Source organism: Capricornis sumatraensis, chromosome 4, assembly GCF_032405125.1.
Source record: "Capricornis sumatraensis isolate serow.1 chromosome 4, serow.2, whole genome shotgun sequence".
Classification (NCBI taxonomy): Eukaryota; Metazoa; Chordata; class Mammalia; order Artiodactyla; family Bovidae; genus Capricornis; species Capricornis sumatraensis.
In genome coordinates, this window is record NC_091072.1 from 95,085,342 (window position 1) to 95,111,039 (window position 25,698).

Sequence of the window (25,698 nt, forward strand, 5' to 3'; positions counted from 1 at the left end):
AGAGTTTTGGAAAATATGTCTTTCAACAACTGAAATACTATTATTTCCAACTCAAGTTTAACTTAACATTATAAGGTTTTTCTTAACTTGGATTTAATTTATTTATTGCCTTATATTAAAAATCTTGGGTCTTAATAAATAACATTGATGTTTTCTATATCCTAATAATATATGGTTTCAAATTTTCCATACCAATATTTATGATCGTAGTAAAACCACTGATATAGAAAAAGCAGAAGAACCAAAGATGAGTTGCCAACATCTGTTGGATCATAGAAAAGGCAAGAGAATTCCAGAAAAACTTCTGCTTCATTGATTATACTAAAGACTTCCACTGTGTAGATCACAACAACATGTAGAAAAATTCTTACAGAGATGAGAATACCAGACTATCATACCTGACTCTTGAGAAACCTGTATTCAGGTAAAGAAGCAACAGTTAGACCTGGACATGGAACAACAGACTGGTTCCAAATTGGAAAGGACTACGTCAAGGCTGTATATTGTCACCCTGCTTATTTAACTTATATGCAGAGTACATCATGAGAAAATTTGAAATGCTGGGCTGGATGAAGCACAAGTTGGAATCAAGATTGCCAGGAGAAATATCATTAACCTCAGGTATGTAGGTGATACCACCCTTACAGCAGAAAGTGAAGATAAAGAGCCTTTTGATGACAGTGAAAGAGAAGAGTAAAAAAGCTGGTTTAAAACTCAACATTCAAAAACTAACATCATGGCATCTGGTCCCATCACTTCATGGCAAACATATGGGGAAACAATGGAAACAGTGACAGACTTTATTTTCTTGGGCTCCAAAATCACTGCAGACGGTGACTGCAACCATGACAGTAAAAGACGCTTGCTTCTTGCAAGGAAAGCTATGACCAACCTAGACAGCCAATTAAAAAGCAGAGACATTACTGACAAAGATCCGTCTAGTCAAAGCTGTGGTTTTTCTAGTAGTCATGTATGGATGTGAGAGTTGGACTATAAAGAAAGCTGAGTGCCGAAGAAGTGATGCTTTTGAACTGTGGTGTTGGAGAAGACTCTTGAGAGTCCCTTGGACTCCTTGCAAGGAGATCAAACCAGTCAATCCTAAAGGAAACCAGTCCTGCATATTCATTGGAAGGACTGATGCTGAGGCTGAAGCTCCAACTTCACCTGATGTGAACTGACTCGTTGGAAAAGACCCTGGTGCTGAGAAAGATTGCAGGCAGAAGGAGAAGGGGACAACAGAGGATGAAATTGTTGGATGGCATCACTGACTCAATGGACATGAGTTTGAGCAAGCTCCAGGAGATGGTGAAGGACACGGAAGCCTGGTGTGCTGCAGTCCATGGAGTCGCAAAGTCAGACACAACTGAGCAACTGAACCGAACTGAAATCCACTGAGCAGATTTTAAGGGTTTTTTTGCCCTTTTTGCTCTTTAGATTATTAATATATCCCACAGTTGTTCAAAAGTGACTTGTAGTAGCCCATATGATTAGATTGCTGAATTAATAATAGTTTGAATTTGTTTACAACTACAGGATATACATTTTTTCATTTTTGATTTACTTTTCAAAAGTCAAAATTATTTTCTTAGAAAGATAGTACGTACTTTAAAAAATCTAGTTCCATTTTCTACTTTACCTCATCCCTCCCACACCTAACCCAATAGGTATCTGTTTTTTATTCAGTTCAGTTCAGTCACTCAGTTGTGTCCGACTCTTTGCGACCCCATGAATCGCAGCACGCCAGGCCTCCCTGTCCATCACCAACTCCCGGAGTCCACTCAAACTCATGTCCATCAACTCGGTGATGCCATCCAGCCCTCTTATCCACTGTTGTCCCCTTCTCCTCCTGCCCCCAATCCCTCCCAGCATCAAAGTCTTTCCCAATGAGTCAACTCTTCGTATGAGGTGGCCAAAGTATTGGAGTTTCAGCCTTAGCATCAGTCCTTCCAATGAACACCCAGGACTGATCTCCTTTAAAATGGACTGGTTGGATCTCCTTGCAGTCCAAGGGACTCTCAAGAGTCTTCTCCAACACTACAGTTCAAAAGCATCAATTCTTCAGCACTCAGCTTTCTTCACAGTCCAACTCTCACATCCATACATGACCATTGGAAGAACCATAGCCTTGGCTAGACAGACTTTTGTTCGTAAAGTAATATCTCTGCTTTTTAATATGCTATCTAGGTTGGTCATAACTTTCCTTCCAAGGAGTAAGCGTCTTTTAATTTCATGGCTGCAATCACCATCTGCAGTGATTTTGGAGCCCCAAAAAATAAAGTCAGCCACTGTTTCCACTGTTTCCCCATCTATTTGCCATGAAGCGATGGGACCGGATGCTGTGATCTTAGTTTCATGAATGCTGGATTTTAAGCCACCTTTTTAACTCTCCTTTTTCACTTTCATCAAGAGGCTTTTTAGCTTCTCTTCACTTTCTGCCATAAGGGTGGTGGTCATCTGCATATCTGAGGTTATTGATATTTCTCCTGGCAATCTTAATTCCAGCTTGTGCTTCTTCCAGCCCAGCATTTCTCATGATGTACTCTGAATATAAGTTAAATAAACAGGGTGACAATACACAGCCTTGATGTACTCCTTTTCCTATTTGGAACCAGTCTGTTGTTCCATGTCCGGTTCTAACTGTTGCTTCCTGACCTGCATATGGGTTTCTCAAGAGGCAGGTCAAGTGGTATGGTATTCCCATCTCTTTCAGAATTTTCCACAGTTTATTGTGATCCACACAGTCAATGGCTTTGGCATAGTCAATAAAGCAGAAATAGATGTTTTTCTGGAACTCTCTTGCTTTTTCCATGATCCAGCAGATGTTGACCATTTGATCTCTGGTTCCTCTGCCTTTTCTAAAACCAGCTTGAACATCTGGAAGTTCACATTTCACATATTGCTGAAGCCTGGCTTGGAGAATTTTGAGCATTACTTTACTAGCATGTGAGATGAGTGCAATTGTGCGGTAGTTTGAGCATTCTTTGGCATTGCCTTTCTTTGGGATTGGAATGAAAACTGACCTTTTCCAGTCCTGTGGCCGCTGCTGAGTTTTCCAAGTTTTTTGGCCTATTGAGTGCAGCACTTTCACAGCATCATCTTTCAGGATTTGAAATACCTCCACTGGAATTCCATCACCTCCACTAGCTTTGTTTGTAGTGATGCTTTCCAAGGCCCACTTGACTTCACATTCCAGGATGTCTGGTTCTAGGTGAGTGATCACAGCATTGCGATTATCTGGGTCATGACGATCTTTTTTGTAAAGTTCTTCAGTGTATTCTTTCCACCTCTTCTTAATATCTTCTGCTTCTGTTAGGTCCATTTCTGTCCTTTATCGGGCCCATCTTTGCATGAAATATTCCCCTGGTATCTCTAATTTTCTTGAAGAGATCTCTAGTCTTTCCCATTCTGTTGTTTTCCTCTATTTCTTTGCATTGATCACTGAGGAACACTTTCTTATCTCTCCTTGCGATTCTTTGAAACTCTGCATTCAAATGGGAATATCTTTCGTTTTCTCCTTTGCTTTTTGCTTCTCTTCTTTTCACAGCTATTTGTAAGGCCTCCTCAGACAGCCATTTTGCTTTTTTGCATTTCTTTTTCTTGGGGATGGTCTTGATCCCTGTCTCCTGTACAATGTCATGAACCTCCATCCATAGTTCATCAGGCACTTTATCTATCAGATCTAGTCCCTTAAATCTATTTCTCACTTCTACTGTATAATCATAAGGGATTTGATTTAGGTCATACCTGAATGGTCTAGTGGTTTTCCCTACTTTCTTCAATTAAAGTCTGAATTTGGCAATAAGGAGTTCATGATCTGAGCCACAGCCAGCTTCCGGTCTTGTTTTTGTTGACTGTATAGAGCTTCTCCATCTTTGGCTGCAAAGAATATAATCAATCTGATTTCAGTGTTGACCATCTGGTGATGTCCATGTGTAGAGTCTTGTCTGTTTTTTATTACTTTCTAGTTTATTCTCCAGACCTGTGTGTGACCTCAGCTGTGTCCAGCTCTTTGTGACCCCATGGACTGCCAGGCTCCTCTGTCCATGGAATTTTCCAGGTCTGAATACTGGAGTAGATTGCCATTTCCTACTCCAGGGGATCTTCCCAACCCAGAAATCAAACCTGAGTCTCTTGCATCTCCTGCATTGGCACTGCACTACATTGCTTTTTATTTATGTGTATTCTTATTTTCTCTTTTTTATATTTATATTGCTTTTTTTTCCATTTATTATATCCTGGAGATCACAGTAATGATATAGATTTTTTTAAAAAAAGCAAAATAAACCCTTCTGCTTGTGAAATGATCATTAAAATCTCTGTTTATGAGAGGTTATCAAAGTCTTTAAAGGATAATATGAAAGTTTGGAACTGTAATTTATCAATAAATCTTTCACTACAAAAACACATTCATTAAATTTTTGGAATGTCTAAACAGTTTTGGAGTTGGGAGCCAATTGAAAAGGTGTCAGTTGGTGTTCAGTTACACTATAAATTGTTATTTATGTGCTTTGGAATTTGTGGCAGTCCTAGGAGCAGTTGTTTAAATAGGTCAGCTTTGGATTAGAGCTAAAGTCTGTTTGTGGATAGGTATGGATGCTATTTTAAGTTCTTTTCCTAGCTTATTCAGAAAAACAAGCAGACAAGTGAAAGATTTTCCTGGAACTATCCATTTACTTTCTGTGCATTGTATCACCTTAAATCTTTGCATTCTCTGAAAAATGGAGAGATTTTAGTACTTAGAGTTGTATAGTCTGTACCAGTGGCCACAGATAACCTCATAATTACCAAATCTAGTATATACTTGAATTTTTCTTGGCACCTGACACTTTACCTTCTTAAATGCTCACCTCCTTGGCTCCTGTGATATCAGGCGGCCCTGAAAATTCCTTCTGAGAGTGCAGACTTTCTCATCTTCCTTTCTTTGCAGTGTAGTGAGTGGGGAGGTTTAGACTTCAGAATCAGGTGGGGATCTGAGTCTGGCTTTATCTCTTGAGAGCTGTCTGAACCTGGGTTAGTCAGTTTTCTGGATTCAATTTTTATAAAATGGAATATATAACACTTCTCCTATCTATCTTATTACTGGGAGGCTCAAAAGAGATAATAATACAATTAAGTTATACAGTTTTGACAAATGTTACAGTACTCATTTTTCTTAGTAGTAGAAAGTATGTTGTAGTTATTAATTTGGAATATAGACAGTGTATAATTATCTTTGATAGGAGAGTAGTTGTCCCAGATGGCAATTGACCACCCAGGCTGGATATGCTAAACAGTCAGCATGGCCTCCAGCCCTTGGTTTTGCAGCCACTTCCACCATTGGAAACAAAATTCCTGTGTCTTGCCTTTCCATCCTGCTATCCCCTTTTCCCGTTTCTTTTTCGTTGCCTACATGAATGAATCTCAAGTGTGGTAGACTGGCAACCACTGCTATTCAGACTCTCTTCCTCTGCAGCTGGTGACCCCATAGAGCCCTCCCAGGACTCATTCTCATCTCCTTCATGGAGAGTGCCACTGCCCTAGCCAAGCTCCGGCCACTCATAGTGACTGACACCCCCCTCCCACTCCCAAATTCATGTTCCTGCCATCATAATTTCGCGCCTTACTGGGTTCCTCCTTTCCGTCTATAGAAGCCTCTGGTGCTTCTGACTGTAGCAGTACTAACCAGCGCTAGAGGCTTATACAGCAGGGTTATATCGCATGCTATTCTTTAGCTTAGTGGCATAAGGCTGAGGGTGCCTCATTCCCTCATTGGAGGGAACTCTAGTCCCTGGCCAACTCAAAGGGACTGTATTTTATCTAGTCCAGTTCCTCAATGTCATTAGTAAACCAGAACTGTCACCCTGACTTGGGAACTTTTCGTGATCCTGCCTTACATCTATTGAGTCAGAATCTCTTGGTGTGGAACCCATGTTTTCAGAAGTTCTCCAGGTGACTTGTAGGCATGCAACAGTTTGAAAATCATCATAAACAACTGATATTGGAATTCTAAATGGAAAGAATGGTACTTTTCCCTGAGAAGTGTCATGAATTGTATTTGTTGTCATTCAGTATTGTGCTTTATGGTTTAGAAAACTTTCCAGGTAAGCCTGTAAGTGGAACTGATGTTGTTTTGGTCAAAATGTATATTGAGTCAGTCATCTTATTCACACACTTTTTTTAATTTGGCTGCTTTGAGTCTTAGTTGCGGCTTCTGGATCTTTTGTTGTAGTGCACAGGGCTTAGTTCTACGGCATGTGGGATCTTAGTTCCCCAACCAGGGATCAAACCCACCTTCTCTGCATTGCAAGGCAGAATTCCTAACCACTGGACCATGAGGGAGGGCCCACAAACTTTTAATTATAGTCCTTTAGGAATGCATTAATAAGTTAGAAAGTATTTTGAAAATGTAGGATGTGAGAATTGTGTATTGCTTTTATTATTTACTAATTAATTCATATTTCATGTCAGTGCAGAAAGGATATGTTGCAATGAGCTTATAAAAATATGCAATTTAGAAGGTAATGAAATGAAAATTACCCGCATGGCTCTTTTTATGAAGAAAAATTCTTCCTCCTGATTTCCTCTCATGCCCCTGGTTCCGCTATTAAAATTCATTCTCAGCCATTTGGAGCCTGTTTCTTACTACAGCCAGGATTCTGCAACAATGAGATCTATTTTAATCTCTAGGTTGAAATGCAGTAAGGAAGGTAAACAGTTACCTCATTTCAAATCTGTGGAATTTCCAACAATTTCTGAGACTTATGTAAGTCCTTCCGTTTCTCAGGGTCATAGTTGGGAGTGGTAGTTAGTTCTCATTTGCTAAATTTCTGATAATTGAAGATCCTACTGTCTCCTGATGGTAAATGTTAGGAATAGCTCTCTACATTAGTTTAGCATTTATTAATAAAATGCAGCTTTAAAAAAGAGTCTTCCCAATAAACTTTGGTTAGCTCAATTGATAACAAGTTAAAAATCTTCAGGGACTGAATATGCCTGGCTAGAGAGGCCCCCAGAATTGTATCTCAGTGTCTCTTTTTGGTCATAACTGTCAAGTTTTTGCTGTTACTTATTTTTATTTTTTTAAATTTCTCTTTTACTGTTTAGGATAGGTATCTAGAGATTCTTGAGCTTTGTGATATGAATTTTAACACTGAGCTACTTTTTCTTCCCTGATGTCAACAAACATTTTATTCTAGCTGTTCGACTACCTGCTGCATATCAGGCACTAGACTAGTCTCTGGGATTGTAACATCAACATCAAGTAAGACTCTGCCCTCATAGTACTTAATTACTACTGTAATAAGTGTACAAGTGAGTAGTATAAGGGTTGGTTGTTCTTTGAGTCCTTAAGTAGCAATTGACAGCCACCCAAAGGGAATTTATTATAGGATGTTGGGATTACCCCAATATTCCAGGGATAAATAAGTATTGGAAATAGCTAGGTCTAAGGAGTATTAGTCTGGGGACTCAAAGTTATTCTCTTTATTTCTCTTTTGTACTCTTACCTAATGCTTCATTTCTTTGTCTCTGTCTCTCTTAGTCTCTCTTCCCTCTCTTCCCCCTGCCTTTCTTCCTTTAATTTTCCATGGAAGGCTTACAGTTGGCTCACCCACAGTCAGGTAGCCATCCCTAGACCAGTCAAGTGTGGCCAGGGAACAATTCTCTGAGAGGGAGGAGGTGGATAGGAAGGAGAGACAATGTCCAGAAGAAAGTAGGTCTGGACATGTAAACCATATCTCTGCCAGAGCTTTGCTAAGCACTTTACATTTCTTCATTCTCTCAGTCCTCACAGTAGCCCCATTTTATAGCTAGAGGAACTGAGCTTTAGGAAGCTCAATTAATTAACTTACCCAAGTCACACAAATAGGAGAGCTAGAAAACCAGCCCAAGTGTCTGGTAATTTCCTACATTGTAATGACTGTACTACTTACTGGCTATGTTGCAGTGTTTAAGAACTCCAGTAAAGAAGTACATGTGAAGCAGCCTGGAGATGATGTGGTTCTGATGATGTGGTTCTTAAACTGAGTGTTGCAGGTCGGCGGGGAGGATGGGCATTTGTCAGACAAAAGGAGGATAGATCATTCCAGGTAGAGGAAAAGGCATGTGTGAAGAAATTGTGGCGTGCGGCAACGCTGCTTTCTGTAAATGACAGGATGGCTTTTATGGCTGAGAGCAAGATGTAAGGAGAGCAGATGGGAAAGCTGAGGGTATGGATAAGGCCAGATCATGAAGACCCTTGTGTGGCAGACTAAGGTGTTTACATTTTGCTGTGAATCTTCAGAGTTCATTTGAAGGACTTGGAACATGGGAGAGACATGGCTATGAGCATGGCTGAGAACAGTCAGTCTTGCCGTGCTCTACAGCATTTACTGGGGGAGGGCCAGCCAGTTAGGAGGTTCTGCAGTGGCACCCAGAGGGTGCTCTGAGGGTCCGAACTAGACATGGGGGACCTAAGTCATAGTTGTGAGGTCAGTCTACAGGTTGAGGGACTAGATGTGGGTGAGACTAAGAAGCTAGGACAGGAACATTCTTTGGAATTCTTAGTCCACTAAGGGATTCCAGAAGGATGGTATTTGACACAGAGGTAGACAGCAGAAAGGAGCAAATGCGTGCGGGTTTAGGCTGCTTGGATGTATGCGAGATGCAAATGCAGGTATCCTGAGGGTATTCGGAAATGCAGGTCAGACACCCCAGAGATCTGTATGTACATGTGAATATGGCAGTGTTTACTGTTTAGATCTGCAAGAAAAACTTGGGAATAGAGATCTCCCAGAGTAACCAAGCTTAAGGAAAACCAAATGGGAGGGCACAGCAGCCTTTGAGGCTTACTTGTGTATCCCTACATTAAAGGGCTAGTGGGGATAGGAAATTTGAGTTAAATTCCTATTGCATAGAGACTTGCCATATGTCAAATATACTTTACTAGGTATCAGAGGGTTATCTTAGTACAGCTGTAAAACCATATTCCATCATAAATTAATTTTGGCTCAAAAAGTTGTTGAAGATTTCTCATTAACTGGAGGTGAGAACAGGGACAGATACAGATTCAACAGTTGGAAAAGGAAGTCTTAGAACTCCCCATTCCAGCAGAGATTGTCAGAGTACCCCTGAAAGGTGCTCAGCCAGCTTTTGGACGTTTCTAGTGAAGGGAATTCCTACTTTCTGATGTAAATAATTACTGCTAGGCAGCTTTAAACAGATAGTGTCAGAATTGCTTTTCTGCTACTTTTGGCTCCCCCTTGGGCCTCTGGAATTTCCCTCCTGCACAGCCATCTGGGCCACGGCAGCCTGGGTGTAGGCTGCGAACAGAGGGAGTGAGCCGAGAAGCTGAGTTGGTGTCTTGGTGTGCCGAATTAAGAATATGCAGATCATGACGAGCTGAAGGAGGAGCCACAAGCCACCCACACAGGAGTGGCCGTGGCTTCCACAACATCCAAATCCCATTTGGGGGAAGTGAAACCATGGGGCGTTTTGATGGAAGACACAGCTTCAATACACCCCTACAAAGAAAGTACAGTTACAAGGCTTATAACTTACAGAGTCCAAAATTGAGGGGGCGAGATGAGCCTGTGGAGGAACAGTCCTCTATGCCGGCTCAGCAGCAAACATCTAGGGCAGTCATCCCTGGGTATCCCCGGGGCTTGCTCCCAGGACCCACCAGGGATTCCAAGCCCTGTGGATGCCCACGTCCCTAATATAAAATGATGCCATGCGACGAATACAGCCAGCTCTTGGTATTTGCAGGTTTCACATCCGTGGATAAGGAGGGCTGACTATACTCATAAAGTGGAAGTACTAACTTTTCTTGGGCTTAACTCTAACTGGTTATTTTCAAACGTGCCCTGGGACAAGTAAAGTAAGAGCTTATGATGGACATCCTAAGCTCAAGTTCTCATCTGAATTTCCATATTCTGGATGTGGGCAGGGTTACCATACTAAAAAAATGCCTAAGCAGCAACTCAGAAGAACGAAAGCTGTTTTTCTCATCATAGCAATCACTTGGTTATGAGGGGAGACCAGCAATAGAGCTCAGATTAAGATTCTACCTGGAGGTACACCAGGCTCTCATTTATCAACCACTTTTCTGCCAGAGATGTTTGGGGCTCACTTTATATGTTTTGCCCTCACGAGCACTTACTAAATAATATTTTTCCTTAGGAACAGCTCACTTTCCTTGAAGTGAATTGATGGGAAACCCCAATAAAAATATTTTAGGCTTGAAGAAACACATAGCCTTAGAAGTCATTGATTGCTTGTGTACCCCATGGATGTTATGGAGAATATGAGTTGGTTCATTCAGCTAACATTTATTGAGTGCCTACTCCCTGCAGTATGACTTGAGAGGGGGGAAAACATAACCAAAATCAACACCAGCAAGCATTCCTCAATGAATTAAAATAATGTTGGGAGCCCAACATTGTCATTTTTGTGTAAGGATGATATTGGGCATCCAGTTTTGAACAGTTGACATACTCGTCAGTGCGTTTGTCCCCTTCAAGGCCATCACACAGTCTCACGGTACTTTCTAGCTTTTTGAGGCTGGAAAGATCAGTTTTCCTAAAATAGAACCCAGACTGGCCCTTTGAGGGCCTCAAGGGTTAAACTAAGCATGCTATTTTCCTTATAAATTAGGGAGCCTTGGTCTGTTAATGAACTTTGTCATGGATCTGGGCACAAAGGTAGAAATGTTGGACCACCAGACTCCTCTGTCCATGAAATTGTCCAGGCAAGAATATCAGACTGGGTAACCATTCCCTTCCTGACCCAGGGATCAAACCCGAGTCTCCTACATTGCAGGCAGATTCTTTATCATCTGAGCTACACAGGGAAGCCCAGCACACTGGCACACAGGTAGAAATGTTGGATCAGATAAAAATCAGCTTTCAAAGGACTCTTGTTGTTGTGCAAATCTGGAAACAAAGGGTTCACAAGGGTGAAGATTTTCCAAAGCAGGTTATATTTAGTTAAAATAATTGTGTTTTTTAAAAACAATGGCTGAAGTAATGAGGGGGAAATTATTCTTAATGTACATTTTCAGTAATACTGTACTTGCCCAGGGGGGAAAAATTGTTGGCATGCTGAAACCGCGTGATATGTCACAATTCCCATCTTGCAATACCTGTGTTGTATTTATAGGCTGTTGTGCAACTAATTACAAGAGCATTGGCTTGTGTGAACACAATACATCATTTAAAAGCTCAGTGGCTCTGAGAAAATGCCAGTGTGGCTTATCTAGGACATTTAACTGAATCATTTTCTGTATGATATTGGTGGAACCAATAAAATGAGGATAATGACACAGCTCTCTAGTGTTTAGGGTTCCAGGCATTCACTCAGTTGCTAGATGGAAATGCTTTAAACAGTTCTGTTTTCCAACAGTCAGACAAGTAACCTGTGAGGAAAGGACTGCTCATCGTCCCTGTCTTCCTGATAAAAACCAGGATCGGGGAGATAGAGCATTAATGACTTGCTGAAAGCCCTGCAGGTACTTTCTGCCTGACCCAGCCTTTAGACCTTGGGAGTCTGGGTCCATAGTCTCTTGTGCTCTTAATGGCTTTACCCAACTGCCTCTAAAATTTCTAGCAGAAACCTGCTTGCCTCTCTGCCTTCCCCCACCTAGTGTTTCCTGCTCTGTTGTTGTGTGTTTGGGAGCACAGCCAGCGTATTTGAGGAATGAGGATGAATGGCCTTCACCTCTGCAGTGAAGGACAGAGCACATTTTACAAGATGTTTTCCTAAAGCAGGAACTCAGAACTCCCAACACTGAGAGTTTCATCCTCCTTACCACCAAACAATCCTCTTCTGTACACAATTGTTCTTGTGTTGCTTTAAGGTTAAAAAGGAAAATATCAGAGCCCTCAATGGCCCAGAACTTTCTTTATCCCTCGGCAAAGGAAAAGCCAAGATTGTTATCTGGAGTTTTTGAGGAAACTGCTGATTAAAAATGTATGTATTTTATTTGATGTCTTGAGATTAACATACTTTTATCTTTTGGTTTCATTTCGTTAGTTCTGGGCTTTTTTACAATTCGCTATTTTTTAGGTTGCACGTTTAAATCGACTTTCACTTTGTCCTGAAAAATACATTTCTCTAACATTGCTGATAGTACAGATATATTTGGTCAAGTAAAGAAAGAAAACCTTATCTTGAGCAATGCAGTGGCTTCAAGCACTTTTTTTTTTTTTTCTTTTCTTTAATTGCTAACAGGAGCTAATAGCTATGTGCAGGTAGCATTGTTCTAAAACCCACAAAAAAAATTTATTCTTCTGCTTTATTTTATACAAAACTTCCAAACTGGAAATCGTTTTTCGGCGAGCCTTTATTTTGATTTCATGTGGCCCCCACCCAGTTGCACCGTGGCCTTGTGTGGGAATTGCTCCAGCATCTGACAGAGCACACACTCACTTCCTGATTTCAATGCAGAAGTTGGTCTTCAGTGATATCAGTGGTTTTGCCAAGAGGACCCGGAGAATAATTGAAAGGAAGTACCCAATGGCAGCTTTCTGATTTTTACCTTTACTGTGTTAAAAGTTCATTTCTAAGCAGCCAGTGTGAAGGAAAAAACATAGCTATTTATGTAGGGAGATCTTTGGGACATATCATACCTTCTTTTGATCTATAGTGGGTTTTATAAATCTTCAGTGATCTAATTACGTTGGTGAGGAAGCTCAAAGCTCATTGTTGTTCAGTTGCTAAATCGTGTCTGACTCTTAGTGACCCCATGGACTGCAGCACACCAGGCTTCCCTGTCCTTCTCTATCTCTCAGAGAAGCTCATGGTAACCCCCAAATGCTGCCTGCAAAGTATATTGAAAGGTGAGTTACAAAGAACACCAAGATGCACATTCAGTCCCATCCAAACCTACATCTCTCTTTGCTTCACTTACATATTATATGTAGTAATATGGAATTTTTGGTATTGTACTATTTTTGACCTACAAAAACCATTTCAGAGCATTCAGTCTAATAGTTCAGTTCAGGGGTCAGCACGCATTTTCTGTAAAGGTGTAGATAATAAATCCTGTAGGCTTGGTGGGCAGACAGTCTGTGAAAACTGTCTCTGCGGAAACTACTAACTGCATTGTACCTGAAGAGGCACAATAGACCATGTGTACATGAATGTGTTTCAACAAGTGTGAATGGCAGTGTTTCAGTAAAACTTGGTAGACATGGAAAATTGAATTTCATGATTTTTACATGTCATAATATTCTTTGATTTTTTTTTTCCTGACTACTTAAAAATATTGGAAGCCACACAAAAATAAGCAGTGAATTTTGCCATGGTTTTCCAACCCCGTGGTTAAGCTGAAGTTGGCTACCACTGCCTTTGCAATTTTTTCTACCAAGAACTTTCTGTTCACTGACCTAAAGCCAATTTCATTATCTTATCCTCCAGAATGCCCCTCCCCAAGCTTTGTTTCACCTTCTCATCTCCCTTCGTAATCAAGAGTACCTCATTTGCTCATCCTGCCAGTGAACACTTCAGTGGTACCCTCTTTGCCCCTCTATCCTCCACTACTCATATCCAGCAGGTCTCAACTAGGAATCTGCAGTTTTTTCACTTCCGCTGAAGCCTCCTTTTCCCTTCCACCAAGAGCCGCTGCTTGACTCATGGCCTCTTTGTCACTTGGACTGTTACGAGGCCTAGCTGGGCTCTCTGCTTTTGTTAATTATCCTCTGTAATCCGTCTTCCATCAGGCCACTACTGTAACTTTCCTAAATAATTTTTATCATATCAAGCCCTTTAATATTGTAATTAGTCTCCAATTAAAATAACTTGTTTAAAAAGGGGGAAAAATTATTTTAGATTATTCCCATGGGTCATAGGCTCTATAGGATGAAGCTCCAATAGAATTTCATGACCTAGGTCTAATGTAGCTCCTTAACCAAGCCCATACTTAAGTCACACCCACTCCTCTTTATAAAGTTCTTTCATACCACTGTTTTCAGAGGTTATTCCTAAGTCTGGAGAGTCTTGCCTTGGTTTTCCTCTGACCCTTTATTTCTGTTATCATCATTTTTGGTCGCACCACAGGGCATGTGGGATCTTAGTTCTCCGGCCAAGGATTGAGCCCACGCCCCCTGCATTGGAAGCATGAAGTCTTAACCACTGGATCACTAGGGAAGTCCCTTTTCTCTGACTTTTGATTCCCTCCATTCAGTAAGGCTGAGCTTAGGTGCTGCCTTGGCTGTGGCGCTTTCCATGACTCTTCTTTTGCATAATCATCTCCTCCTCTGCATTTTCAGATCTTTTGTGATATACGCTTTTGGTATGGTACCAGTCAGAACAAATCAGTTATTTATAGGAAGATGGCCCTACTCTACAGATGGCTGTGGGCTCCCCGAGCGTGAAAACCATGCCCTGGTCTTCTTGCTTTATCCCTCTTGGCGTCACAATATTTTAAAGTAATTATTTCAGTCTATATGTACTACATATCTAATACTTTTCTTAGTTTACTCATGAAGTCACACAGATCTGGTTGCAGGGTTGCAGAAACAAATGGCTTTGGGGTCAGGCAGCTGACAATGGCAGAAGCAGACAGAGTGAGATCTGGGGTGAGCTAGCAAGGGTGTTGTTGATTGTTGTCTTCACTGTTGTCATCCAAGATTGTGACAGGTGTAGCCTGATGTATTATTTTTCAAGAATAATGGGAAGTTTGAAGATTTTTAATATAATCATCCCCATTTAAAAATATGGCAAATAGAACTACCGTATGACCCAGCAATCCCACTGCTGGGCATACACACCGAGGAAACCAGAATTGAAAGAGACACATGTACCCCAATGTTCATCGCAGCACTGTTTATAATAGCCAGGACATGGAAACAACCTAGATGTCCATCAGCAGATGAATGGATAAGCAAGCTGTGGTACATATACACAATGGAGTATTACTCAGCCGTTAAAAAGAATTCATTTGAATCAGTTCTGATGAGATGGATGAAATTGGAGCCGATTATACAGAGTGAAGTAAGCCAGAAAGAAAAACACCAATACAGTATACTAACACATATATATGGAATTTAGAAAGATGGCAATGACGACCCTGTATGCAAGACAGCAAAAATGGCACAGACGTGTATAACGGACTTTTGGACTCAGAGGGAGAGGGAGAGGGTGGGATGATTTGGGAGAATGGCATTCTAACATGTATACTATCATGTAAGAATTGAATCGCCAGTCTATGTCTGACACAGGATACAGCATGCTTGGGGCTGGTGCATGGGGATGACCCACAGAGATGTTATGGGGAGGGAGGTGGGAGGGGGGTTCATGTTTGGGAACGCATGTAAGAATTAAAGATTTTAAAATTTAAAAAAAAAAATTAAAAATCTTGAATAAAAAAAATAAAATAAATTCCCTGCCAACAAAAAAAATAATAAAAAAAATAAAAATATGGCAACTACAAATTCACCTTAAAAAGAAACTTGTGGGCAAAAATTAAAATACCAACCTGTGGGCTGAATGTGGCCCTTGAGACCCCAATTAGCAACCCTGATTGATCACATCCCTTCATTAGCTGCCAACAGAACCTGGGAACCAGAAGGTGTAAGATGTGTGATGGGAGAAGGTGTGTACGTGCTCTTTTTTCACCTGGGTTCATCCTGCCTTCTTGCTAGAATTCCATTTCCTTCCATCCTTTCTCCTCATTGGTTACACGCTGGCTGTTAACTGCATGGACTGGTGTGACCTCCTGTTGTCCCTCCTTCCAGGTCGTGACCAAAACCATCTGGGAGAAGCTATTATTCTTGATAGATGTTCCGGCTGTTTTTGCTGATGGCTATTATCAAAGGCTTAAATTCCTACTCAGAGCCATGGTTTTCTAGTAAACCAAGAATGAGAGGTTATTAACGCCCTTGGAGCTAGGAATTAAGTTGTCCTTATGTTCCAGCCAATCTGGGTGGTCAGTAACCATTTCAGACAATCACATGGGACATTGCCTATGAGGTTACCTCAAAAAGAGAATTTTAATAATTGATTGCTATATTTCGTCTCCCATCAATGATTGATTTCCCACCCCTCCCCCTACAGCCTTGTGCTCATCTCAGTTGTATATGAATCAGCAATAGCTCGAGTCACCTGATGGCCTTTTAAAAACACTTGTCCCTTCTTAACCAGTGTGATTACTGCATGTTAGCCATATTAACACTTCATGTAAACTTTTTAGCCTAAATGGTTCAGGCTCTTATTTCCTTTAAAAACAGAGCAAGAGAGATCAAACCCAACCAGATTCTCAATTCAGTGGGTCTTGGGACCTGACTGTCTCAGTCCGGGAGCCTGGGGAGAGATGGCGTCCGTGGGCAGATGTGGGTGGGAATTTAGAATCATCACACTGCTAACTGCCTGGGTGCTTTCCTGTGCACAGAACATTGCATGGATTGAGTATTACCAGGACTTTGAGGAAAGCGCTCAGAGGAGCAGGCAGCCTTGCTCAAGAAAGGTCCATGTTCTGGGAAGTGTCATGCATATGCCACATGTAGTTACTGAGACCTGGAGGTGATTCTGTGCTCTTGAGGCCGGAAGAAGGACACTGACAGAAAGAAGAGGGAAGAAGAGTTTCCCCTCAAACTCACACAACTGCATAAAGTCCTTTGGGCCCAACGCAAGGAGCACTTAGCTTGTGTTGGATATGTTATTGTTAAATAGTAATATTGAGTACTCCTTGTGTGCCAGGCACTGTTAAATACTTTTCATGCTAGGGCATTTCGTTTTAATGTCTCTTCTATAATTGGAGGTAAGTGTTATTATCCCCATTTTAGAGACAGAAAGTAAGCTTACTGTGTCTGAGAGCACACAGCAAGTTTGAACTTGGCCTTTCTGACCATCGTCTCTGTTGATACCTCTGCTGAATACCTCATGGTCCCAAGGGGAACAGGTTGGTAATGAATGAATTGACACCCATGATGCGTGGGAGTCCTCTGAAAACATACCAACTGTGGCTCCCCATTGTGGTTTGATTGTCCTTGTAAATCCTGTTGGAAACAGTTTCGTTGTGACTTCTGTGAACCAGTGGCTTCTGTGACAGGGGCTCACTTCTTGAGAAGAGTTGAGAATAGTTACTTATCTGAATTTAGTGACAGGAACCTGTTCTGTCTGTTATATTATCAAGTGCATGTCCTTAAGGTCAAGGTTTTGAGCAGATGGGAAGGCAGATAAATTGATCATTTAATGGTTGCCATTAAAACCAGGACTTGCCTGCTGAAATTTAGGTGGAGTTGATTTTTTTTTTTTTTAATTTGTGACTAGAGTATTTCACAAACTGAAAGAAGGCGAACAGGTTTTCCAAGTGTGTGATAGCAGCACAGAATGAATCACTTGTTCTTTTTACATAGTCTTCCACTGCTACGATCTCATAGTCACATCTATGCCTGGTGTTCAGGTCAGAGCTTCAACTAGTGTCTGATACACATAGAGGATTTTGGACTTCCAGTCCTTAAAATTCCATATGTACCTGTCTTTACAAGGGGAAAAAAAATCTAGGTGTTTTGGTCTAATTGAAAGTAGACTGATAGGTTAATGCAATCAAGGTGACTAATATCTCCTCTCCCCAGCATATATTTTAGCGACTCCCAGAATTTAATCCAAGAAGTACTACTAAGAAACTGAGGTTTGCAGAAGTTAAGCGACTTGACCAAGCACTGTCCAGTAGTTGTGACTTTAAAAGGGGGAGAACAGTGATGGCCAACTCATAGAGTCCACAAGAGGATTCCATGAGTTAATCACTATATGTGTCAATAAAATGCTAACAGCAGTCCATATTGCGCCACATCTAGGGAGTAGGCAGAGTTGAGTTCTGTCTGCATTCATTCTTTCAACAGATGTTTGTTGAGCACTTGCTGTGTGCTGTGTTCTGGGAGGATAGCCCATGGTCTTAACCATTGTGCTTTATTACCTCCAGTTTAATTTCGAGGAAGATGTTTTCCCCCTTTGTAGGCAATTGGAAAACAGTGACACCAAAGAGTTGATGATTCATGGTCCAGCAACACTTTTTTTTTGAGATCCTCAAAATAAGTATCATGGGTGAGTATTGCTTAGATAAAGAAAGCATATCTCAGAGTCATTCTGGGTAATCTCAAGATAGTGCTGACTTTTTTCCTGGAGCCTGGAACAAGCAGAGAATGTAGCTACTAATATAGCTGCTCACATAAAAAAAAACTATTGAATCTATTGACCGCATGATACTTCTCAACTCAGGAAAGTTTTTCTCAATTTACTTTTAGAGGAATTGGAAGTTTATGTAAATTTAGTAAACAAAACATTGGCCTTTGAAGAACAAAATGAAATATTTAAGTTGATGGAGATCAAGCTTTTTAAAGCCAAGGTTAATTGATAAGAATCAGGTCTTTCTACTAAAGCTGTAGAGAGTCAGGAATTTAAAATAATATGAAACATGAGATAACAGTTGCATGTGTGTGTGTGTGTTAATTTTATTTCTTTGACTGCCCTGGGTCTTTGTTGCAGAGCACAGGCTCTAGGCAAACAGGCTTCAGTAGTTACGGCCCGTGGGCTCAGCAGCTGTGGCTCCCAGGCTCTGGAGCACAGCCCCAGTAGTTGTGGTGCGTGGGCTTGGCTGCCCTGCGGCTTGTAAAATCTTCATGGATCAGGGATCGCACTCGTGTCCCCTGCATGGGCAGGCAGATTCTCAGCCACTGGACCACCAGGGAAGCCCAGTTGTATGTTTTAAAAAGGCAGTGGCTTTAAATTAATATGACTTTATCATCTGGGTAATAATCAGATATCGGACTGAATAGGCTTCCAGGGTTGGGGCTGCTGTCTCTTCTCTCTAGGTTGGCCTTTGTAATATTTCATCAGTGTCATTCACAAGCCGTATTCACGTGAAATGGCAGAGGAAGTCCACCCGCGATTGTTCTTCACGGCTCCCTGGCTGTGATGAGTCATTGCAGGACAGCCCTTGCAACCAAGTGCTGATAAGAATAGGCACACAATAGGAAAATAAGACAACTGAGAGCTGAAGGAGAAAGAGCTGGAAGTCAGAAGTGTGTCCACAGCTCTCTGCATTTAGCTCTTGTGACCTTGTGTAAGTTACAATCTTCCCAGCCCCTGGGTTGCTCATGCATAAAGTTTCTAGAGTCTCTTGCTGAAGTTAGGTCAACTTTGGGGTTTAATATCCACTAAGAAAGATGGGAGACACTGCACCTCCAGGGGACAGTGATTTGTGATTTGTGTAATTATAGTAGCTTTGTTGATTGTTGGAAAAGAGCAGTGGCAGATGAGTCAGCCTGGCATGAGCTATTGGAGATCAGCGATGCTTTTTTCTGTTGAGGGGGGGAAAAAAAAAACGCCAACTAAAGCATAAGTTTTGGTGCCAATGGTCAGGGTGATGCCAAGTTCCAGAAATAGAAGCTCAGATTTTGGTCAGAGGACAGTATGGAGGGGACGACGGTCATGGACTTGTTTTCCCAGCTGCACCTCCACCTTCAGCTTTCCCTGGGAAAGATGCTTATGGGTGACCGTGGGGGTGTAATGTCACCATCCAGCAAACCATCCACGCCACGCATGTTGCTTGGGAGTCACTGTCACTGACTGAGAGGAGGCAGGTGGTGTTTTGATTGTCCTTCCTCTGCCTGGTTTGTTTCTCAAAAAATCTATGTAAAAGGAAAACTCCAGTTAAATGCATGTATTAGGAGCTCCAGTGGCAATTAAACATGGGCTGCTCTAGAGACAAACAGATCAGAACCATCCATCCTTTATCCTTCCTATGGGCGCGTTCTCCAGTAGCCTTAGAAACAGGAAGAGAATCCCTTTTCTCTCAAGCCTGGACCCAAGCTCACCTGATCTGCTATTCTCTGCTTCCCCACACAGTCCAGCAGGGCCTGCCACAGACTGACACAAAGCTCTGTGTATTGGGTTGGCCAAAAAATTCGTTTGGATTTTCCATATGAAATTGGACTATGACTGAGTGACTAAGCGCACACACACACACACACACACACACACACACACACACACACACACACACACAGACACACACAGACACACACAGACACACACAGACACACACAGACACACACAGACACACACACACACACACACACACACACACACACACACACACACACACACACACACACACACACACACACACACACACACACACACACACCCAAGTTGGGCTGGGGATCAAGGGAGGCCTGACTGAATTCCAGCTGCCCTACTTCCTGGCTGTGGCACCTGGAGTAACTTACATAGCTTGGGCAGTAAGCATAGTAGTACTAATAATCTTAGGCAGGTAGCCTGTGTCTTTAAGAATTGTATTGTATTCTGAAACCATATGAAAAGTCCCCCTGGTCACAGGAGAGAGAGTGAAGGTGGGACCAAAAACTAGACCTTGAACTCTTCCTCCCTTCTTCCTTGAGAGGGTGTGATAAACATCGGAGGCAAATTTGACCTCATAGAGATCAGCAGGGATCCCACCTCCTTGCACATGACTGTTCCCACCCCAGTAAGGACAGGGATTTTCAAACTCTATACGCAACAATCTACTTAAAAAAAATCTTACACAAAACTGTCATGTGTAAAATGAGGATAAAAGGCTTTTGTTTACAAAAATATACTTCAGTTGAAATTTATAGTAAACTCAGTAAGAATGATGAAGCAGTTTCAATGAATAGAAATTTGAAATAGAGATAATAGATGACTTTTATGATCGTTTCCCTTTAACATACAGATAAGTAATTGCAAATGGTCTTTTTTAAAAAAACAGATCTCCTTCCAATCTAGTGGCATCGATCAGTTGAAAAGAAAAGATAGAACGCTTATTTATTATGCCAAAGCTGCCCAAAATATGTAGACTAGCATATATTTGTTTACATGTAAGAGATGGGAATGAACTTTTAAATTATTGCATTTTTCCCCAAAATGCTTATACCTTTAAAAAATAAATTTAAAGTAAATGTGAAAACACCGGGAACACCTCCATAGAATTCCAGGGTTTGGTAGAAAACTGCTCAAAACACACTGCCTGAGGTCATACAGTTCTCACATCTCAGTTTGCTCTCTGTTTGCTGTTTGACTGTAGCATGTAGGTGTTGGCTTACAGTTTTCAATACTGAAAGACATATGATATAAAAAAAAATGGTGACATTTGAATAAGCTCTGCAGTCTGGCTGACAGTGCTGGATCAGTATCAGTTGCTCCTTTTGATGTTGTTCTTGAGTGATAGAAAATGTTGCTTTGGGGTAAGTTGGGTGAAGAGTGCTTGAGACTGTATACCATTTTTGCAGTTTACCTTGAGTTTATAATTCTTTCAGAATGTGAAACTGTTTAATAAAAGGCGTTTGAAAACAACTATCCTCTAATTAATTGTTAGGAGGGAGTACAAGACTAATAGCGTGATGTATACACCACACTTTCAGAGTGGATCTCCATCTATCTTACCCTATTAAAACAAAAGCATCTTTCTTTCTTTGCCACTGAGCCTATATCCTCCACCCTCACTCTGCCACCTACTGTGACACTGTTGAAGTTTTGGGAAGAAAACACAGCAATGGCAAATCAAGGAGATCTCTCTTTCGGGAAAACTATTTTAGCTGCTGCTTCATTAATGAGAAAATGGTGCTGAAACCCAAGAGTTCAGTCTGCAGGCCCCTGATACACAAAAAAGCTTTATAAATGGTGTAGCATGTTTTTCTGAAGCATTCCTATATGCAAAACATTAGTAATTAGGCCAAAGTAGTATCAACATGCCATGAGATCATAAGGCCACATGTACAAATCAGCGCGCTCTGTAGTCCATTGTGACGATGCAGTGTAAGGAGTGTTATTCTACTGGAGAAAAGATAGAGGAGAGAAGATAATTTGTAAAGAATAAACCATTGATCCAGTCACTTCTCTATGTGTAAAGTGAAAGTGGTCATGGTGGTCATGAAATATACTTCTTTGTTCCCTAGGATTTTATAGTGTGCTGTAAATTACTGCTTTGTTCTTTGATAAGAGTGATGGTGGTTTTGCTCTTTATCGCTTGGAAAAATGCACCGGAATTCCCTGAGCCAGCCATCTATCTTCAGTGCAATTGGCAGAAGACTGATTATCTCATGTGTTTTGACTGGAAATGGATTAGTGGGGTTAATCACAGCTATCAGACACCTGCAAAGGTGCACTGAGCTCTGAACAATGCTTCATCAAATGTTTTAACATGTACTTGTATAAGTCCACTGAAAAATCTGTTCACTCCACCAAGCTATGACATAGGGCATTAGTCTGATCGGCTTTTCTGGCTTCTCCTCCAGGGTCATCAATGCTGGGAAGAGCACACACAACGAAGACCAAGCCAGCTGTGAGGTGCTCACTGTGAAGAAGAAAGCAGGGGCCATTACCTCAACCCCAAATAGGAACTCAGCCAAGAGACGGTCCTCACTTCCCAACGGGGAGGGGCTGCAGCTGAAGGAGAACTCGGTAAGACCCTCCTTCACCCCCACCCTCGGGTGAGAAGAACCCACACCCTCTGGCCCCACTGTGGAACGTTCAGCATGGAAGAGAGAAAAGCGCCGTGTTAGTGGAGTGGTGGGTCTGGGCTCGGGGCATCACACTCACAGCAAAGATGATACATGGAGTTCAGGAAAGCTGGCGTTTAAGTTCTCAACACTTAAGAGAATATGCCCACATCATTTGAGTTTTGTTGCAAGAATTAGTATGTGTAGTGGTAGATGGTTTTAAAGAAGCGCTTCAAGGTTTTTGTGAAGGAGCTTATCCTCAGAAGCCTCCCAGGAGGTGTGGAGTAATGCTAGCCATCAGCTTGCAGCCCAGCTACGACTCTGCCCCGTCCTCCCCTCACGTGTCCCTTAGAGTTGCACATTTGGAGCCTGTGCTTGATGCTCTTCCAAATTAATATTTGTTTCACTTGGCCCAAAGCCCTTGCATCCTATGGGGTGGCCCTCCAGACTGAATGCCCTGCTGACAAACCACAAAGCGTTTCTCCTCTCTCCAGTTTCTGGAGAACAAAGCAGACATCCTTGGAAGGTTCTGAAGAAGCTCTTAGCAGAGTGTAGGGAACAATCAGCACTGTGTCCATCATCAGATTCTTTAGTCCTGCAGAGGAGAGACATGAAACGGGATGACCCAGATGGGACTATTTGTTCTAATGATCTTGAGGATATTTTTGTTTGTAAATTTTTATGGGATTGTAAAGGACCTAGGAACCTGTCCTTAGTTGAAGTGATATTGTCTTGTTGCATTTATGCTTAGTGACTAAGAAGAATACTCATTTATTTTTATTTTGTTAGCATTAATTCAGCTTAGGGTTAAAAAACACAGTGACCTATGGAGACTCATCAGTTGTACTTGTTTTCAAGGCAGAAGGAAGCATTGATTAGGCCTCTCCCAAAAAGGAGTCAGGGACCCAGATGAGCAGGACAAAATAATAGTGGTTGAGTGCATGTGCTCTAGAGTAAGACAGTTCAAAACAGTCTGTTGCTTAAAGCTATTCAGTTTACAATGTGTGTGTGCTTAGTCCTGTCCGACTCTTTCTGATCCCATGGACCATAGCCACCAGGCTCCTCTGTCTATGGGATTATCCCAGCAAGAATACTGGAGTGGGTTGCCATTTCCTTCTCCAGTAGATCTTCCCGACCCAAGGCTTGAACCCAAGTTTCATGGTCTCCTGCATTGGCAGGATTCTTTACCACTGCACTGCCTGGGAAGCCCATTCAATTTGGGGGTAGTTATTTATTCTTTGAGCCTCAATTTTCCCTTGTCCTAAAAGGAATAATAATAATAGCAATTACCAACTATGGTGGGAGAGGCTAGTTAAAAGTATGAAATCCAACAGTCCATGCAAAGTCCTGAGCTGGTGTCATCATTAATAAATCCTTGATTGATGTTAGTGATTATTATCCTAAAGTCAGTTCCATTTCTGTAATCCTCTATGAATAATGCCCACTGGATTTTCATTCATTTGTAAATTGGAAATCACACATTTTTTTCCATACCTTCTTGATGGAATTATTTTTGAGGATTGAATTATTATGGAAAAGGGCTCAGAAAATGTGAGACATTAATGATAATTGGATATGGGTGCCAGTGACTTAATGTTGCTCTTTCCCCTGGCAATTCGTCTCTGCCACTGGGATATAAAGTGATTTCTGTAAAAATAAGACAGTGTTGACATTTGGCTGCAAGCCAGTTGGTGATGGCATATTTCCTTGTTGCTAAGTTCCTCCTAGAAGTGGAGCCAGGAGTAACTATTTAACTTCCTTTCCTTAAGAACAGTGAAACCAGCTCATAAGTATTTTAGCATGGAACCAGGACACTCCTTCGTGATGGTTCATGTGGGCTCCATGCTCCTCTGTGAGGCAGCAGGGCTATGCGGTGAAAAGCAGGCACATGTCAGCCTGTATTCCTGCCTTAGCCATAGCGACTTCACGTCTATCTGCATTGTATATTAGGTTTCTTATTAGATTTTAAGGCAAGAGCTGTGTTGCCTTTTTTTAATTGTGGCAAGATACACATAAAGCTTACCATTTTAACCATTTTAAAATGTACAGTTCAGTGGCATCAAATACATTCATATTGCCGTACAACCATCGGTATCATCCATCTCCTAAACCTTTCCATCATCCCAAACTGAAACTCTGTCCCCGCTACATACTAACTCTCCATTCCTTCCTCCCTTTCCCCTCCACCCCCTCTGGTCCCTGGCAACTACCGTTCTATTTCCTGTCCCTGTGAATCTGACTACTCCAAATACCTCCTATAAATGGAATCATACAATTTTTGTCTTTTTGTAGTTGGCATATTCACTTATCATAATGTCTTCAGAGATCGTCCGTGTTGAAGAGTGTGTCACAATCTTATTCCTTGTTGAGGCTGAATGGTGTTCTCTTATATGTATACATGCCGTTTTGTTTCTGCCTTCATCATCGATGGACCGTTGCTGTCATCTTTTGTCTATGATGGACATCGCTGCTGTGAACGTGGGTGTCTAGTACCTATTTGAGTCCCTGCTTTTGATTCTCTTGGATATATACCCAGAGTGGAACTGCTGAGTGGTATGGTGGTTTGTTCAGTAATTTCAGGAGCCACCATACTGTTTGCCACAGCAGCTACACCATTTGACATTCCCACCAGCAGTGCACAAGGGTTCCGATTTCTCTACATTTTTGCCAACATTTGTTAAATTCTGTTTTTCTACAATAATAGCTACCCTAATGTGTGCAAAGTGGTATCTCATTTGTAGGTATATATTTCCCATGGTTAGGAATGTTGAGCATCTTTTTATGTACTTATTGCCCACATGTATCTACTTTAAAGAAACGTCTGTTCAGGTCCTTTGCCCATGTTAGAATTCGGTTGTCTGTTTTCATTGTTGATGTTTGTGCTCTTTCTAAAACCTTGAAGAGCGTAGTCTCGTGTGCCAGATGACTCGTGAGCATGGGCTGTGTTCTAGGAACTGGATGCTGAGGATCCAGCAGGAAATAAAACAGAGGACGGTCCCTCCCTTCAGGGAGCTTGTGTTCTTTAAGGGAGACAAACAAAATACATAGCATGGGCAGATAAACACTCTGGAGAAAACAAAGTAGGGAAGCAGGAATAATGGGGAGTGTGAGGTGCAGGGGTGGCTAAAGGAGGTGTCAGGGGTGACACTGGGGCAAAGACCTGAAAACACAGCTTTTGGAGGAAGAGCATGCTGACAGCCCTAGGCAGCTGCAAGGATCTGAGGCAGGACCAGGCCTGCCATTCTCAGTGATCAGCTAGAAGGCC

At 41.7% G+C, this 25,698-nt stretch overlaps 1 protein-coding gene across 1 annotated transcript in view; it reads left to right on the plus strand.

The window, feature by feature from the left end:
• Positions 1-25,698, plus strand: part of PPM1H (protein phosphatase, Mg2+/Mn2+ dependent 1H) — a 293,423-nt gene that overhangs the window by 80,084 nt on the left and 187,641 nt on the right. Inside the window, exon 2 of the mRNA XM_068971237.1 lies at positions 22,230-22,395. Coding sequence (XP_068827338.1) covers positions 22,230-22,395 — 166 coding nt within the window. The remainder of the gene's footprint in view (positions 1-22,229; positions 22,396-25,698) is intronic.